Source organism: Protomyctophum bolini, assembly GCF_963924005.1.
Source record: "Protomyctophum bolini genome assembly, chromosome: 14".
NCBI lineage: Eukaryota > Metazoa > Chordata > Actinopteri > Myctophiformes > Myctophidae > Protomyctophum > Protomyctophum bolini.
Genome location: NC_137875.1, coordinates 28,166,675 through 28,186,423, shown reverse-complemented (window position 1 = coordinate 28,186,423; position 19,749 = coordinate 28,166,675). Strand labels below are relative to the sequence as shown.

General features: G+C 42.4%; 2 protein-coding genes across 2 annotated transcripts in view; one reads left to right on the top strand and one right to left on the bottom strand.

Moving 5' to 3' along the window:
• The window catches only part of pcgf6 (polycomb group ring finger 6), a 13,908-nt gene extending 1,947 nt beyond the window's left edge, over positions 1–11,961 (top strand). The window contains exons 4-11 of the mRNA XM_080781418.1: positions 4,604–4,700; positions 6,268–6,323; positions 6,849–6,908; positions 7,635–7,749; positions 8,431–8,458; positions 9,020–9,118; positions 9,960–10,046; positions 10,158–11,961. Of these exons, the coding sequence (XP_080637544.1) occupies positions 4,604–4,700; positions 6,268–6,323; positions 6,849–6,908; positions 7,635–7,749; positions 8,431–8,458; positions 9,020–9,118; positions 9,960–10,046; positions 10,158–10,208 (593 nt within the window). The 3' untranslated portion in view covers positions 10,209–11,961. The remainder of the gene's footprint in view (positions 1–4,603; positions 4,701–6,267; positions 6,324–6,848; positions 6,909–7,634; positions 7,750–8,430; positions 8,459–9,019; positions 9,119–9,959; positions 10,047–10,157) is intronic.
• Positions 11,962–15,762: 3,801 nt separating this feature from the next.
• Positions 15,763–18,228, bottom strand: LOC308328836 (alpha-internexin-like; the record flags this gene model as incomplete). The annotated part of the gene is made up of 3 exons (XM_080782945.1): positions 15,763–15,991; positions 16,110–16,234; positions 17,167–18,228. 3 exons carry the CDS (start codon positions 18,226–18,228, stop codon positions 15,763–15,765), a joined length of 1,416 nt encoding a protein of 471 aa, XP_080639071.1.
• Positions 18,229–19,749: the final 1,521 nt, after the last annotated feature.

Below are 19,749 nucleotides of genomic sequence, written 5' to 3'. Positions count from 1 at the left end.
CTCAGCTTATGAACCATTCCATGGTCACTGAACTAAATACTGGACCCAATCATCACAAGCCACTCAATATTTCCAAGATATTCATACTAAAATGGCTTCTTTTAGTGAGACAAATCAGGAGAAAATCTACTTTGTTATCGATTGATTGATTGATTGAAATCTTTATTAACAGTTTGCAGAATTACAGTACATTTCAAGCACAAACTCAATACAAAGACTGTTAACTGTGAGTGGACGACCCAATTAAGCCTTACACTTGTTTACAACAGGGTCCACATTGTTCAATTCATCAAAACATTTAGAGACAAACAAATAGACACTTCTATGTAGTTAAGAACAGAACAGGAATTCATCATATAGGAAGCGAAAAGGGAAAAAAATATATATACAGTGAGGGGAACAGGGGGATAAAAGAAAACTAAAGACAGAGTGTAGGGCGCCTGCACACAACACCATGCGTTGATGCCATGTGTGCATACTGCATATGTGCAGGCACCCAACACCACGTCCATACAAAAACATAGTACAATCCATAGTACAAAGACAGAGTGTAGGGCGCCTGCACACAACACCATGCGTTTATGCCATGTGTGCATATGTGCAGGCACCCAACACCACGTCCATACAAAAACATAGTACAATCCAGATAAAAATTCAGCTTTTACAGAGGCCAGTTTCGAATTGCAGCCATCCGTAGGTGCCCTTTGAGAGCAGTTTTGAAGGAGCCAAGGGATTCACATGTCTTAATGACTGTTGGTAGGGCGTTCCACATTTTGGTCGCATAGGAGCGAAAAGAATTTAGCCCCTTGTTTGTGCCGAATCTGGGTTGTACATGGTTTGTTGCACTCCCTCTGGTGTTGTGGGTGTGGACTTCGTTTACATTAAGGAAGTATTTAGACAGGTACATGGGTATCTTGGTGGTGTATCTAATCTTGTGGACCAGACCCATTGCAAGATGCTGTACTCTGACGTCGACCCTAAGCCATCCCAGCCTGTCAAAGTGGGCAGGGGTGAGGTGGGTTCGGGGGGTGAGGCCAAGTAGGAGCCTGACCAGTTTGTTTTGGGAGGTCTGGAGCCTTGTTTTAAGGGCCTTTGAGGTGCTGTGGTACCAGGAGGTGGATGCATAGTCAAAGAAACCTTGTACGAGGGCTCCTGTTAAGGTCTTCAAGGTGTTTTTGTCGACCAGTGAGGAGATCCTGTAGAGGAATCTTGTTCTTTGATTGACTTTTTTGATTACGTTGGTGGCCATCTTATCACCGGAAAGATTGGCCTCCAGGATGGAACCTAGGTAGGTAATTTGATCCTTCCGTGTGATAATATCATCACCAACTCTAACCAAGAAGCCATCTGCCTTTTTGAGATTACTATTTGATCCGAAGAGAATGGATTCAGTTTTTCCCAGGTGTAAGGATAGTTTGTTATCAGCGAGCCAGGTGCAGATTCTACCGAGTTCAGAGCTGAGGGTCTTTTCAACCTGCAGTTTGTTCCTGTCCGAGACCAGCAGTGCTGAGTCGTCTGCGAACAGGAACAAGTTGCAGTCACAAGCTGAAGTCATGTCGTTTACATATATTAGGAACCGTAAAGGCCCTAGTATGCTTCCTTGTGGGACGCCACAGCTCACTGGGAGGGGGGGGGACAGTGTTCCGTTCACTTCCACCATCTGTTCTCTCCCCTCCAGGTAGGATTGCATCCAGCTCACTGATGTGCTATCAAAACCAATAGCTTTAAGCTTGTTAACCAGTATGGAGTGGTTCACGGTGTCAAAAGCCTTTTGGAGGTCCAGCATGACCATGCCGCAGTATTTTCCAGCATCCACCTCGTGTTTGATGTGGTTGCTCAAATAGAGAAGGCATGTGTCAGTGGAGTGGGATGTTCTGAAACCAGATTGGAACTCGTACAACAATTTATTAGTGGCAAGATACTTTTCAACCTGTTCATAACTTCATAGACTATTTTTTCCATCACTTTCGAGATGGAGCTTAGAATAGAAATAGGGCGGTAGTTGCCGGGTTCTAATTTACTCCCTTTTTGTACAGGGGGGTTACTTTGGCCAGTTTAAAATCTCTGGGGACCTGTCCTTGTTTGATGGAGAGGTTAACTATGTGGGTGATGACTGGAGCTATGGAAATGGCTGAGTCTCTGAGAAATTTGGAGGGAATATTGTCATGGCCAGTGGCCTTGTGGGGTTGGAGGGCACTCAGTTTCTTAAGTACCTCCTCAGTTGTTACCATTGTCATTTTAAAATCATCTTTACAAACACCTAGGTTTTTGTAGAAGCCTTTGATGTGCTCTACACCAAAACGCCCAGAGTGGGAGGGCAGTTTGTTATCCAGCATTGTTGCAATGTTTGTAAAGAAGATGTTCAAGTGATTGGCTACATCAACCTTGTCAGTGATGAGGGTGTTATTTGATTTGATGTTTATGTTAGTAAACCTGGTTTTAAGTTTCTGACCACAGCCTAGTTGGTTGTTTAGTAGCTTCCAGAGCTCCCGAGGATTGTTTTTGATTTCCTCGGCTTTATCATTGATAAAGTTACTTTTGGCTGATTTGGTCATGGCAATTACACCGTTTCTTAGCTTGTTACATTGGGTTTTAAGGATGCACAGTTTGGTTTGGAGATCACTGTCGAAGCGCTTGGCTAGCTTGGACTTGCATTTAAGAAGTTCAGAGCATTTGTTGTCTCTGGCTTTCATTGCAGTCAGTATGTCCGAATTCATCCATGGCTCCGAGCGGGTTTTGACCCTGATGGTTCTCAGAGGAGCCATGTTGTTTAGTACTGTTGTAAATTTGGTTTTAAAGCCAAGCCATGCTTTATATATATCGACCTTTCGTTATCCCAGCAACAAACTCTTGCGAGATTTGAGAGTCCGGAAGAGTCTCTCTGTCCATCTGCAATTTGACGGACGACATGGGGGGGCTCTGGCCCCATATTTAAGAGAATATGTGAATATTATAACGTGAAATTAATGGACACATTAAAAGTGAAATGAAATGTGTGTTCCAATGCTTAATAATATAATTTTCCATAACTGTCTTAGACTCTTTCTTGATGGGGCTGATTTGGGAAATGGGAATCATGAAATTTGCCATATAATTTGCCATCAATGCTCATCCACATGACGTTGACGTAGTGTTGTCAGCCAGGGAGAGGGGAGGGGAGGAGCAAAGTCCATTGTGGCTCCAATGAAGTTTGTGCATCTTCGTATAGACAATCTTTGATGGAGCCAGACCAGTCCAATGGCGGCTATGAGGAGCAGAATACTGAGAATAGTGACAAAGCCCTGGAGCGGAAGTTGACGGAATGCACTGGAATCTATGAGAGCCGAGTAGACGAGGCATAAACAAAAATGTTTTGTAAAAATAATTGATTCAGACAAATGAAAGAAGGCATATCACAGGTTATTTTTGGATACCTTGTTTTCTTATTTTGATCAGTACTTTTTTTAAACATAAAACATAAAATACAAGCAACAACAACAGAATACGTATTCATGGACACAGAAACAAAATATAAAACAAGGATAAACAAATCAAAATAAATCAAATTAAAAGTTTAAATTAGTTTACACGACCAAACACGCAGCATCATCAACCGTATCATAATATACTAATACAATAAACAAGCAAAAGGGCATTGCTTGACCATGGATCACACCAAAGGACCTGCAACATGACTGAGGAACACGTTCCACTTGTTTTCTGATTTACAAACGATATATTGATGTCTCGAAAGAGCACAATAATAATAAGTGTTTCTGCAATGCTGCAGCTTCAGTTTATGAGGGTGCAGTATTGTGAGAATAATGCCCGCGAGAATACTGCATTTCAGTCATTACAGAATGAAAGGCAACAGCCCAGCTTTAATGATCTTAAATCACTTTATTCTAGATAGTTTTTGAGTGGTGCAACCACTCCAAGGAACAGCAATGTCCGTGTCCGCCTATGTGACGTTAACCCACCCACCACCTATGTGACTGTGAGCAAGAGTATGACTATTAGTACCAGTAGGGGCGCGGTTGTGCCAGAAACTGAGAGAGAGACAGTGCAGCCTGCTAATGAGAGAGAGGGGGGGGGGGTAGTTTCAACACTCAGTTTTTTAGTAGGGCTGGGACTCTATTAAAAAAAATCACACCCGTGTGAACTGAGTGGTGCAACTCCCCTCTCTCTCTCTCTCTCTCTCTCTCTCTCTCTCTCTCTCATTAGCAGGCAACAATGCAGCACTATCTCTCTCTGTTTTCTGGCACAACAGTGCCCCTACTGGTACTCAGATACCACTGGTGCTCATTAACGTCACATAGGCTAACATCACATAGGCGGACACAGGGACACGGACATTGCTGTTCCTTGGAGTGGTTGCACCACTCAAAAAGAAGGCTTTGTAATTCATAAATCTCTACATTTTTCAATGGGTTTTGGTATATGAGTGAATCATTGAATAGTTACTGCATAAGCTTAAGCAATAAATCATTTTATTTTATTTCGTTGGTAGGCTACTTAACTAAGACCAACAACATTTGGTCATTTTGATGTCCCTTTGGTCATGTGATTGGTTGTAAATTGGAATTAAATCACTTCTGATCATTTCATGTTATTTCTCTCACAGTTTGTAAAAGCTGCATTGTGAAGCACTTCTTTACCAGCAACAGATGTCCAACATGCAGCACCGTGGTTCACGAGACACAGCCACTTTACAATATCAGGTATGTCTGGGTTTCTCCACAATTCAAAGTAAAATTCTCACTGTAGCGTTAACTCTGATTGTTCAATTCAAACCAGTTGGAACTGTAAGGGTCAATTTGCCTACATTCGCTCACTCTCCGAGTTGTAAATGATACATGGTGCATTTATATAGCGCCTTTATCCAAGACGCTTTACATAGATTGTGCATCAATTCACCCGTTCTCACACACATTCATACACTGATGGCAGCACAACCAGCACATCAGGAGCAATTAGGGGTTCAGTGTCTTGCTCAAGGACACTTCGACACTAACTCTGGGGGAGCCCGGGTTCGAACTGGCAACCTTGCGGTTACTATCCAGCCACTGGATAGTACCCCTTAGCCACCCCTTAGCCACTGGATAGTACCCCTTAGCCACCCCTCAGCCACTGGATAGTACCCCTTAGCCACTGGATAGTACCCCTTAGCCACTGGATAGTACCCCTTAGCCACTGGATAGTACCCCTTAGCCACCCCTTAGCCACTGGATAGTACCCCTTAGCCACCCCTTAGCCACTGGATAGTACCCCTTAGCCACCTCTTAGCCACTGGATAGTACCCCTTAGCCTCCCCTTAGCCACTGAATAGTACCCCTTAGCCACCGCCGCCCCAGTTGTAAATGGATGGATGCAAACCATCTCGTCCAGCCAATGCAAACCATCTCGTATGTGTTGCTATAACAAGTGCAGGCGTGTGAAGCAGAGATTTTGCAGTCATGGATTGATGTTGTTCTGTTGCATCCGTTGAGAGACATCTCCATCATCACAGAGTATCCACTGGAGAATGAATGCTCTAGCAACAGTAACACCACAAGTTGCTGTGATACACACACTAGGGACTTTAAGCGACGACGGCTACGGCAGTCTGCTCCGGAAATGGATCAGCGCTCCATAGATAAACCTGCTTGCCGGCAGAACCTACACGTCTACGTAGTGTCTACAACGCCATGTCATAACCATGTTTATTGAAATAAACTGTCATACATTTACACCGAGTGCTCCATCACCTCTTTCTTCTGCTGTGTAATGTGTTGGCATGCTCTGAATGAAGAAATGACACTAATTCCATGTCATAATAACCATGTTTATTAGAACTGTTTTAGAATAACACAAATTGCTCCAGCACCTTCCTCTTTCCACTGCTGATCATGTCCAATGCATGTAAGAAGCAAGTTATCGGCAAGTTAGCTGACGCGCGAGTCGGGTGTTCTCTTTTTTGATGTCTGCATGTGTTTATGTTTGACACATACTGCATAGAAGCGTCGTCACCATGGGAACCAAAAAGCGGTGGGAACCCGTCACCGACGGCTGTTTGCTTAACAATTTTGAAAATAGATCTGTCGGTCTATTTTAATGTTGACTGTTTTAAAAAGAAGCAAAAGCAGAGATAATTTTATCTTTATTTAAATTGTGTTACTTTGGGGATAATGTCACAACATATATGTTTCCAACACTTGGATGATTAAAGCTCAAGGATTTATAATACACCCAAGTCTGCAACAAAACAGTCAATGTTAAAACCTATTTTAATGTGCTTTTTCAATGCAGACCTGACAGACAACTGCAGGATATTGTCTACAAAATGATTCCCTCTCTGGAGGAATGTAAGTGTAAAATAGGTGTATATATGACATATATAGGTGTATTGAACATTGGTATAACCAGATAAGAAACACCATGGGGCTCATAAAATATTGGCTATATTTTGCCAGTACACATACCGGTAATACTTTTGTACTGCATAATATCTTGGGGACAGGGATGATAAATGTAATTAACTATATTTCATGTTTTGGCAGATTTGTGAGATTTCAGAGTGAGAACTCTGCTCAGCTCATACAAAAGGCAGCTCACAAAATGTGTTTGGCTATCAATTGGGCACTTGAATGAGCATCTAAAAAGAGAGCTCTCAAAGTTTGTTCAGTGGACCAGGCACATTTACAGTAGTCTGGGTCTGCAATGAATATCAACCATTCTAATGGTAACACCAGGCATCTTTTCAATTTAATTGAATTTCTTCTCATGTAATATGCCCCTTTCAGCCCCTTAGTGCAGAAGACCTCAAATGGGTTAGTTCTTGTTACTGTATTTGACAATTCCAATAAAACGTGTTTATTTTTGCTTTGCAGCGGAGCGTGAACGAATGGTTGCCTTCTACAAAGGGAAAGGTCTGGAGGTGCCAAAATCAGGTACACAGAACAGATCCACCATTGGATCAAGTTATGCATTGTTGCTCCTTTCAAGAAACATTCTAATGGCACATTTGTTAATGTTGGGTCTGTCTTATTGTTGGTCTTTGGTGCCCCCTGCCTTTCTCTCTGACATCCATTAGAGGCTACATATTTTCTATTTCCTGAAACGTAGCCACTTAAATCCTCTATAGGGAAACGATATAACGATTTTTGGTGAATGTTGCCCCCAGAATAGAGATGCCGGGATCAAGTGGTTAACATGTTCTTTCTTTTATTGCAAGGCATACACCATTTGTCCTTGTCTCCCGTTTCTTTCCTCCACTCTTCCTATGGCTCTCTCTCTTACATGAAGCCGATTTTCTTCCCCAGTGAGGGGCAGGGGGAGAGGGGGCAAGATAGTAGTAGTAGGGATCCCATGGGACATTTCCACATTTCTAATAGTCTGAAAAACAATTCTGTTTTTCCACACCTCCCGGGTTCGAATCCCGCTACCATCGACTAGTTTTTGGCCAATTTAAGTATAGTTTTAGACCGTGACGGAGGTGCACTGTCAACATGGAGCAATATTTCCCACCATGGAGCAAAGCCAGGCAGTGCTGTCCTCCTGGAGTAGAGGCACAGAAGGGGGCGTCACCCCTCACTGGTTAAATGTCCTGGAGGAAAAGCAGGGTCACCTGGCTCATACACACTCTCTTTAATCTCTCCACACTCCTGACCTTCCAGTGACGGTGTCCCACCCATGTCCTACCGGTCTGAGGAAACAGAAGAAGGACACACCACAGACTGTGTTTACCATTCCCCCCGAGCTGGATGTGTCTTTAATGTTGGAGTTTGTAGGGTGAGGATCTCATATGTCATCATATCAAATGTTGTCCTATGTTTTATGCATGGATTGGTTATAGACACACTACCAATTAGGGGTGTAACGATATAGTAATTCCATCGAAAAATCAATTTTAATTTCAAGAATCGAAGTATATCGAAATGTAAACGGCAACATTGACTTTGTATCGTATCGTTTTTCTATGCAAATAATCGGTATCGAAGTTCAAGTACTTTTGCATTGTATTTAGCAATTGTAAGTGTTCATGTCATGGTAGTACGGGTTTGTCTACTGTATATGTGTTCAAATATAATGTCTATACCAGAGAATCACTGTTTATTTATTTATATCCATATTCATACTTTTTCCTTTAAAGAAAACCTGTACTATCCAAAATTTAATTTCTTTGCTAAATAGTTAATCTATCAATTTTAAATCATTGAATCGTATTGCCATAATTAACCAATATCGGCCATGTATCGTCGGCCATGTATCGTCAACCATGTATCGTGATACGTATCGTATCGTTGTTCAAATGTATCATTACACCCCTACTACCAATGTCCAATGCCAGATATAATACTCTGCTGTACTTGAATGTCACCACCAGTAGATGCCACTCTTCCCTTTTTTTTAAGTGAGAAAATGTCTCATAGAAAATGTTAACCACTATAATGACTATTGTTTTGTTTCTAGGGCTGAAGAGGGCATCAACAACTACAAGGTAATGAAGACAAATGTAACCCTTTATATACTAAACGGTGTGTTTGGCTAATCACATCTTTATTTATTTAGATCCTTGATGTGGAATGCAGAGATCCACTTTCTACACTACCAAAACGTAGTCACGCCTCGTGACACGCTCCATATATGGCCAATGCCAAATTCATTCCATATGTTGATCTGACCTCATCAAACCCTTAGATCTCCATATATGGAGCTGACCTGTTCTGACATTCCATATGTTAATCTGACCTCATCAAACCCTGTATACTCAAGATACGCTCCATATATGGCCAGTACAGAATTCATTACATATGTTGATCTGACCTCATCAAACCCCATGATCTCCATATATGGAGATGGCCTGTTCTGACATCACAATGATGTTCTGACATCACAATGATGACTCGACCAGCTCAACAGAATGACAGATGATCTCCAGACACTGACCTCACGGACACCAGATTAATAGAAGATGGAAACCGCAATAGATATCACTGCCATTTGTTAATTAATGTGTCGCACCTCCAAAATAACAACTCCAATCCTCTGTCTCCTACAGCCCCTGGAGAGGCGGTACGTGCGTGTGTCAGGGGAGGCCACCATTCGTCACGTGGAGCTCTTCATCAGGAGGAAGATGGAGCTCAGCCCCACTTGCCAGGTCAGCTCACCTGGGACTTAAAACCTAATGACACCAGGAAGTGACACAGGCTGCAACCTTGATCCTGATTGTCTCTCTGAGAGAGCCGTGGGAGCATGACTGCAAGGGAAAGAGGGTTATAAATGTGTGTGTGAAGATCTTGAAAGGGAAAAGATGGAAGATATTATGCAAGGATGTCTGTTTGTGGACGATTTCCTAAATTAAATATCGTTTTCAAATAGCCAAACATTCCTTTCAGGACCGAACGGACATAAACTGTTTCCTGACACAGAGGACATGTTTTGTTTAATTTGTGTTTTATGCAAGCTGATGATGGTGAATATACTATACTAAACTATTAGTGTCTGAATAGAGAAATGCCATAATGTTAGCTCTATGATACACTGTCAGTGTGGTACTGCAACACCACAGCATGAACCGGTGTGTCAATGACACCTCAGTCCGGGAGCATATTTAGCAGTAACACACGTGATCAGGGATTAAGAGATTAGACTGATTTCTTGGCTCCGGCACTTTGCTTCCACTGCCCTGCCCTTTATAGATGAGCATAACCAGACAGTGGCCTTGCCCTGAAACTGGGAGGTCGGGGGTTCAGTCCCTGGCCGGGTCATACCAAAGACTGTAAAAATGGGACCCAATGCCTCCCTGCTTGGCACTCAGCATCAATGGGTTGAATTGGGGGTCAAATCAACAAATGCGGTGAGCCGCATTTGTTGATTCAAATAAACTTTAACTTGCTATCTATATAGCTTGTTGATTTAGTGCACTTTTTTTCTCCACAGTCTCCACAATCTGTTAATAAGATAATTTAAATTGAATTTAATCTTTCCATTGTGTACAGGTGGATGTGGTTTGTGGAGAACAACTTCTGGATCAGTACCAGTCACTACAAGACGTTAAAACAAGCTTAGGAGAGGACGCAATACAGGTTAGCATCAGTATCCACTATCCAGAGACACATAGATGGAGGTCACACAACCAACAGTTATACTTTCAGCTCAATTGTTTTATCAACTTTTTGTACATTTCTTTCCCCTAGGATGGTCTTTTGGTGCTTCATTTTGGCCTGGTCCGGCCTGACCAGTCTTGAGCCTTATGTGTCCCCCTCCCCTGAAGGGAAGTTTGGTAATTTTTTTTGGTAATTTTGTAAAGCAGCTCACAACACGGCACAACGTGATTTTTGAGACCCACTGTTCTAAATCCTACATTTTCTGACAAAGATTATGTTGCTATGATTATATAGCTAAAATGGAATATCACAAATGGCCATTTTCTAGACCAGTGGGTCTCAGCCAACATACATGGGGCCTAAAATGGGTCTTGGGATGTTTTGACAGGGTCGCGGAAAGAACAGAAACAGTTTTACAGGAATGTTTATTGATTTTATTTATATTATTAGCCCTGCTGTCATGCACGGTGCAAAATATTTTTTCCTGGGTAAAACTATAGCCAAACGCTGCTCAAGCTAGATTCCCTAACACTCAACTCTTACTTACTCATTCACTGAGTAAAAATAAATAATTCACCCATTGCCAGCGATTTTCCATTTGTCCTTTTAAGTAGTCACAGAATATTTATATCCACTACGATAGATCCCCCAACTGGAGGGCTCTTGAGAGACTGACAGTCCATCACAAAAAAGTTTGATTAATACTTATAAATTAAAATATCAGAGTTAAAGTAATTTAGCTGTAATTAAATTAATTCCTTGGTTTGTTACATCCGTAAAGTCTTACTTACGCCTGACACCCTTTCCAGGGTATAGGCCGTCGACAAGGGACCTCCAGAGTTCTCGGTCACTGGCGTTCTTTTCTATCTGCGACCTCCGTAAAGTAACGGTTGTTAATTAAGACGATTTGGTTGTTTGGTCGGTTCAGACACAGCGCTGGAATCACGGCAGATTTGGTTTGGTTTGTCTTGTCTTGTCCATCAGTTGTTATTTTAGGTTCGAATACAAATAATCTGGTTCCTTGCTTTTGACCAGAGGAGGAGAGTGGAAAAACATGACAAAAAAAGAGAAATGAAAATAATTTGTTTTCACAGACTAAATGAAAAACTCTGGTTCCCCTATCCTTTCATGTGTGACACTTTTATAATGGCTTGAAATTAGTTTTTTGGGGGATAAATGCTGTGATTGTATTTCAATGCTGCTTGTCGTACTATGTTTTATACCATTGAATCATTCTCCTTTCCATAATCACAATGCACCCTCAGGTGTTACTACTAGTGTGTGTGTATATCAGGCTTAGGGCCGATTCATACTCCTATTTTACAGCTGTTTCGGCGCTGTAGTGCCGAAATGATTTCGGCTCGTCAGAAATTTTCAGTAGCACCGAAGAGGCGACTTTAGGACGGTACCCGCCCCCCCGAACCTCAAATGACGTCAAATTGTAGACTCTACAGAACCGAACCGACTTTTATTCGGCTCTAAAATAGGAGTATGAATCGGCCCTTAGCCATTTTGCTGTAGCTGTAAACTGTGACAGAGTTTTGAATTATTTCTACAGTTAAACATGACTAAATTCCTATATAAGGACTGATATAATTTCATATTTGAACAACTGAAGACATGGTTTGTGTAGTTTTACTTCAGGCTACATTACTGTTAATTACTGTAATTGTATTTAATTTGTTTTGGGAGAGAAAGGGCTTTTTATTGCTACCAAAGTTGTCTACTTTAAGGACTACTACTGTATATTCTGATTTAATTGCCTCACAGATTTACATAAGTTATATTTTGTACAGACTTCCAATGATGTGTTTATATGCTTCCTGTCCTGATGAAGCTAAAATGTAACGGGTATTTATACATGGTAGTTTGTTAAATAAATGACTATGCAGCTCTTGAGTCATGTATTTAATTGTGTGTTAACTCATTTTTTAAGATGTTTTTTTTTAATGTTAAGTTAAAGACGTCTTTAGCCTGGATGGCTATTTGTTAAAATAAGTCAAAAACGTATTTGGCCTAGAATGAGTGAATTGCATTTTATAGCGCTTTTCCAAGTGCTCAAAGCGCTTTACAATGGTTCATTCATTGGGAGGTGAAGCGGCGAACATTCGATGCCAGTGTCCTCACTTCGCACATTCACATCAATGGTGGCAAGCTCACACCGACCAACTCATTGGAGGCAATGTAGGGTTCAGTGTCTTGCCCAAGGACACTTCGACATGCGGACAGGAGGAGCCGGGATTCGAACCGCTGACCCAGGGATCATTGGACGACCTACTCTACCTCCCTGAGCCACAGCCGCCCCGTTTAAGAGTTCACTGGAAAATCTGGCAATTAAATAATAATTTGTAACTCTGGAAGTGTACATGGTTCAATTTGGGCACTAGTTTCATTGAGGTTTTTTACTGTGTTGACTTTAAGCTATGATCTGTGGAGAGGCCTACTAGTGTCTAATATACACAAGGAGAACTTCAACATGAAGATCTCAACATGTGTTTTATTCACCAAGCATGCTCTAGTATGAGAGTGCAAATCAGAAAGCGAAAGGGTATAGCACTTCATTGATCTGCTTTTACCTGAAGCTGTTGTGATAAACTGAGGTGGAACAACTCCAGGATGAGCCACTTTCTATTTATTGCGTCCAGAGAAACCTTGCGTTTTTGGCACCTCACTCACAATCCCCGTCACTCTGACACGTCACCTAACTCAAAACCCTGTCGCTCACCCCAGGCAAGCCCCCAGGTCATCATGACATCAGTCCCCTGGTCACCCCAGGTCATCGTGACATCACGTGAAAAGGTTCCATACATGGGCATTCCCAGCTGATACCTTAATACAATCCCTGTTATGCCCATTATATGGAGATCCCTGACTGTGATCAATATTAAGCCCCTATATGGGAATGCCAATATATGATCATATTGTAACAGTCTCATGATAACCACTGTGGTTGCCGCAAAGGTCACAGTTAACTGTGGAATCATGCATTTCCCGTCAGTCAGTCAGTGTAGAAAATCCCCATCAGTTTAAGCCCCATATGGTGCCCAGGTCTCGTGACATCGCATGACATCATTCATCAGGATGGAGATCACTGATGTCATAGTAAATGCGACCTGCTGTCACAATTAAGCCCATATATGGAGATCCCTGATGTCATCAATATTAGTATATGGATATAGGTAAGAACCTGTTCTGACATTCTATATCGTTCCCCATCCATCCTGCCTTTCCGATGTCTCCCTTTTGACTGATACCTGTCCATTAAACTCTAGACGGGCCTGCCCCAAAGTTATTTGTGCAGCCGCGCCTGGCAGCCGGCGAAAACTAGAATTCTCAATAGGGCCCTCATCAAACCCTGTATTTTCAATACACTGCCCCTGCTGCCACCCTTAGATCTCCATATATGGAGCTGACCTGTTCTGACATTCCATATCTTGAGCTGACCTCATCACACCCTATACACTCAAGATACGCTCCATATATGGCCAATGCACGCGACCTCGCCCTTTAGGGTGAGGTCGCTTCCCCTGCCTGACTTCCCTCTGAGCATGGACCAATTCAGGTCACTCAACAAAGGCTTTTACATTTTACAAAGTACTTTTATCACTTGAACCACATAAACCCTCTAGATTTACTAAACTGGATCTGCGTTGACTTTGTACTTGGACTGATTTTTCCGTCTGAAGAGATTTGGTGTAGAATTGCTCGGTAGACAGAGCCTTAAGGCTCAGCTCTCTTTTCGTCACAACGAAAGTGCGGTAAAGCAACTGCAATTGATGTTGGTACCATAGGAAAATAACAATTCTATACATTCCCTTATTGTGTAGACTTGTGGTAAATTAAGTAAGGCTGATGTTTAGCAATAATTTAACTCTTGAGAGTGTGAAAATGTAATTTTACACTCAATATTTAAAGATCTAGTAAGGGTCCATTTGGTTACCAACTCCATCATTTAGCTAGGTACCACCTGGAACCCTCTCTGACCCAGCCCTTTTGGGCTTTTGGGACCTGAATGTGAACCAAGCCTGAATGTATAGGCTTACAAGTTATAGGCCTGTTATGTCTGTGTTGTGTTTGTCTAGTATAAAACTGAAAGCTGTGAAGAATGTTTGGGCATTTCATTTTATTCAAATTTTGTTTTTTATATTTCACAACAAACAATGTTCAGTCAGTGGGAAGACCACACTGGAAATGTGTATTGTGTGTGTTATACTTGGTATGATTTATAAATTGTATATATTTTAGGCTGTGCATTTTTACTAAAATAAAATCAATCGATCAATCACTGTACCAATGAATGTAACTTTTCCTTGTGCCATTTAGTAAGGGATTTTGTTCTAAAGACTACCATACAACATGTAGTGTACAATGTACATAACATTTAAATGACAATGACATTGACAACAGAAATAATACACTATACACACTAAGGTTTTTAACCACAAAAATATAGAAACGAGAAATATGGATTTTATCCTAAAGATCTTAGTTCATTGTATCATTACAAATAGGCTTCAGAGCAAATCTCCCACACAAAACGAGAAAAAAAAGACACCATTGAGAAAGTAAAAACCCTTCTAGAAACATTAAGTGGTCTCACACAGGAACCAACATATTTGTTAAATGTCAAAGGTCTTAGTGTGGTCTATATAAGACAGAATACAACACATTTCTCTGTATGAATAGGTCGATGTCTGGTTTTGTAAATAAGTGCAACCTAAAGTTCCATTGTGTACTCATTTGTAATTTGTATTCCTTCCGGGTCCATTTACTTTAATTTGTACAAAATTACAAATGTCATCAATATATCAGTATCTTATTGTAGTATGTCACAAAGTAACACTATTGCAGATAGTGAAACTGCTTGAGACAAGCTTGTAAATGCAATCTTATACAGTAGGTCAGAAATTATGGACAGTGTTCAAATCAATAATTGATCTTCAATCTTGACCTTGACCTTTGACCACCAAATTGCACCATATGTCAGCTCTAGTTAGAGATGTTATAGTAGAACATGGCCTTGTGTTGTTGTGATTAGAGTTAGAGATTAGAGTGACTGAACTAATAATAGGCTCTGTGCATAACCATAGTCAAAGATGCTTAATTTAGGAAGATACGCCATCCCTCACTTAGCGGATGCCTTTTTAATGGATGTGAAGCAGGTTGGATTCATTCATTCCAATGGAAGACAGCTTCTGAAACATTCTTTAGCTCCATGGTCACTGAACTGGATCCGATCATCACAAGCCACACACACACACACACAACATTCCCAAGATTTTCATACTAAAATGGCTTTTTTCAGAGAGACAAATCAGGAGAAAATCTACTTTATTATCAACCTTTCTCTGTCCCAGACTCCCAGCAACACACAATAGCACCAGGACATCCGTGAGATTTGCCTACTTAGGAGACCATTTGTAGGATTTGTGGGGGTGCGCACGCTTTTCCGTACCATGTCGCCTCTAGTGGCTCGATTCAGGATGGACTATCTTCCTAAAATAACAATCTTTGGTTTCCCATTGAAATCTGCTGCCGAGCCATTGCCAATCAAACGAAGATATGGAAAACTGAAATAGAACAGGAAATGGGTATGGCTCCTTCTGGAAACCTGGGACTACATTTATGCACAGAGTAGCTTTGAAACACTGTCACTTGAGTAGGGCCCAAGGTCTCTCTTTATCTCACTCTCTTTCTAGCTGTTGGAGTTAAGGTCTGCCTCTTCATTCTTCTCCACCTTGACTTCAGCAGTCTCCTTGAGGCTCTCCTTCCGAGCCGCTTCCTTCTTCCGGCTCTTCCTGGAGGATGAGGGGGGGGAAGAGCCTGCTGAGGGGAGGGGCACGTAGCTGTAGTTGACACTGTGATTGGCTGCTCCATATAACATCCCTGTGCTGAAGTGTGTCTCCTCTCCTTCCAGCAGTTTTCTGAGGATCAAAGGAGATGTCAGGGTGGATATTTTCAATATAACCTGTGCGTGAATTACATAGGGTTCAAGATTGTGTGTTTGTTTGAGAGAGTTCATTTTCTCAGTTGAGAAGGTACCTGTAGGCAGTTATCTCGATGTCTAGTGCCATCTTGACATTGAGTAAGTCCTGGTATTCCCGCAGGTGCTGGGCCATCTCACCTTTACTGTTCCTCAGCTCATTGTCCAGGTGGACTATGGTGTCCTGGAACAGTGAAAAGGGTCAGAATTAAGTATTGTTAACTCTGTGTTTTGATATTACACAACCATGGGGGTCTGCTGGATGAGAAATGGCTGTGTTTATCTGTGTACAAGAAAAGTATTGAATGATCGGAGATGGAGTCACACATTGGGATACTGCTGATGAAGGGGTCAGATGTCCGACGAGAGAGAAAGAGAGACAGACAGAGAGAGGAGAGAGATGAGGGCGGGGCACTGAAAATGTGAGAGGAGGGAGAGAGACAATCAGACAGAAACCAGTTACTGAACTAATGCTGTAGAAGCAATGATTCCTATCAGAACATAGAGCTATTTAGCACTTAAGAAATAATCACTTTAAGCACCTTTAATCCACCCATGAACGACTCTACTGCCATGTTTTTCCCTGGTTATGCCTACACTGCACTAGAAGTCTAGAACATTCCATTTTGGCCTAGCAGTGACTTGATGAACTTGAAGCTGCTGATTCCTTTAGACTGAACTTGAAAGTAGACAGTTACAGTAGGCTTAGCTTATATAGGCTATAAATGGACTGCACGCACGTATACATATAATTACACCTTGGCGACCTTGGCGGCTGATAGTGCTTCAGCACAATGGACAGGGCAACTCTTAGTTCATGACAACACTCGTTTTTAAAGTAAGGTAATCGTTTTTTTTTATCTTGCTTTTTGGACTGTGCGTCAATATTTCCTTTGAATAATTTGTCATATACTCATAAGCTTATATAAACTCAATTAACTAGCTACCACAATCCATTAGTTCTGGAGTTCTCATTAATTCATGGGCCCTATATAGGCCTATAATTTACAGTAGGGTGAGTTGGCTACATGCAACAGTTGAATTGCTTCTTTAGGCCTATACACAGCGCTATACAAGTTAGTCTTAATTCTTATGACATCGCTTTATATAGCTTACCTGCATGGCAGCTACTTCGGCATTCTGTGTGTCCTCCATTTCTCGGATCTGTCGTTCCAGAGACTCGTTGGTGCCCTTCAGTGTCTCAATTTCAACGGTCTTGGACTGCAGCTGCCTCCTGAACTCGTTGATCTCCTCCCTGCCGGCGCGCAGGGACTCGTTGTTCCGGGTGGCCTGCTCGTTCAGACTGGCGAACTTGCTCTTGTACCACTCCTCGGCGGACTGGAGGTTCTTGGTTGCGATGGACTCGTAACTGTGCCGGATCTCCTTGAGGGCCGAGGTCAGGTCCGGCTTGGGGAGCTCGACCTCCACGGACACGCGTGACGCCTGCACCATTCCACTCAGCTCGTGGATCTCCTCGTCGTGCACTTTCTTCAGGAACGTGATCTCGTCCAACAGGGTCTCCACTTTGCGCTCCAGGTCCAGCCGCGCCACCGTGGCGTCGTCCACGTCCTTCTTGAACGACCTCAGGGTCTGCTCCGCATCCTCCCGCGCCCTCACCTCATTCTCGTATCGTACGCGTAGCTTCTGGAGCTCGTCCTCGATGCAGTCCCGCTCCATGAGCATGTGGTTCTTCTCGCTGCTTGCCTCCTCCACCTGCGCCCGGAGGTCCCGCATCTCCTGTTGGTAAAGGTCGGCGATCCGGGACGGCTCGTATTGCTTTTGTCGCAGCGTGACCAGTTCGGTCTCCAGCACTTTGTTCTGCTGCTCCAGGGTCCGGACCTTGTCGATGAACATGGCGAAGCGGTCGTTGAGACCCTGGAGCTGCTCCTTCTCGTTGGTCCGTATGAGTTTGACCTCATTGTTGAGGACCGAGGTCTGGGCTAGGTCGAGGCTGTCGCTCGGGACGGGGGAGAAGGACAAGGGCCGGAATGACCCTTTGTAATAGCCCGAGGACGAGGCGCTGTTTCGGGATGAAGCCAATGACCTGAACCCAGAGGAGGAGGTCGAGCACCGGGCCGAGCCACCGCTCAAGCGCAAGGGGGATGCTGAAAAACGGGGAGAATCTCCAAAAATCTTTCGGTAGGACGACGACGAGGAATAGTGGTCACCGTAGTTCATCTTTTCTGTCCTCGGTCCCTCAGGCAGAGATAAAGACTGGGAGACTTAAGAGCTTTGCTGGAGCTTATAATGACCTGGACCACATACACTGTACAATCCAGAGTGTTATTTTAACTCTGAGCCATGTGTTGTACACTCTCAGACTGAGAGTGTTGGAGAAATTAACACAGTGGGTTTGGCAATTGGCATGACGTTATAAGGCAGACTATAATAGGCTTACTTCTTGTTTTCTATTGGAGTTTCTCAGATGTTTCTTCATGAAATTACTTTGGAGAAAAATATATAATTAAAGGTAGGGTAAGTGATATTTTTGGTTAAAACAAAGAAGTTTTTTGTTAAAGCCAAAGGTTAAACAAATCACTATATTCTAGTAATTATCAGCTATAGAGTGTTCAGTAAAAGGGGTCTCCCTAAGCCCAAAATGTGTCTGTCTCTCCAGCTCTTTAATACACATAAAATATATTCGTTTTTAGGTAGGATATAGGTGCAGACAACGCGTGTTCAGAAATACTGCACCGGAGCGCACTGCCACTCGCCTATTAGTTTGCATTGCACAGTGCTCAGCTCAGTGCGCTATTTCCATACGCGCCAAACATTTCAGCCAATCAGCCATTTATCAACATAATTTGTTTCAGTTCCGATTTTGTCTGCTCATTTCTTTGTGTCATTACTTCCAATTTCACTTTAATCTGTATCCTGTCTGAGTTATCTAGCCTGATGATTGGATAAAATTGGTATCCCGAACTGAAAATGCATTCTCTGTTTAATAAAAAGTTGGAGAGATATATGGCGACTTCATATCACACTCCCCGAACCAACCTCACCCCTGCCCACTTTGACAGGCTGGAATGGCTTGCAACCCAGATTCGCCACAAACAAGGGACTAGGCTACATTCATTTCGCTCCTATGCCACCAAAATGTGGAACGCCCTACCAACAGTCATTAAGACATATGCGAATCCCTTGACTCCTTCAAAACTGCTCTCAAAGGGCTCCTACGGATGGCTGCAATTCGAAACTGGCCCCGAAAAATCTGACTTCCCCCTCACTGTATATGTTTCTTTTCCATTTTTACCGCCTATGATGATTTACTTTTGACTATATAGTTGTGTATATTCGGAATCGTACGTCTCTAAATGGTTTGATGAATTGAAAATGGTGGGCCCAATTGTAAACAAGTGTATAATGTTTAAATCAATCAATCAATCAATCAATCAATCAATCAAAGCCTACAACCAACTTCAAAGTAGCCCTTTCATAAATTATATTTGTACTTAGGCTGTCTGCTGTTGTGAAAGTTGTTGTGAAAGATATTCAAAGTCCAGCTAGTGTCTTCCGTAGCCTACACGAAGATTCCATGAGGAAAACAGAAAAGGGTGTTGTCCTGTTACCAATCATCACTTACCCCGGCCTAGGCCTCTAGGTCCATACCTTTAAAAACTAAATAAAAATAAAGGGGCCCATAAAAATGTGTCTCGGACTCTCGGTGTTTGGGAACCAACCAGTGATCTATTCACAAAT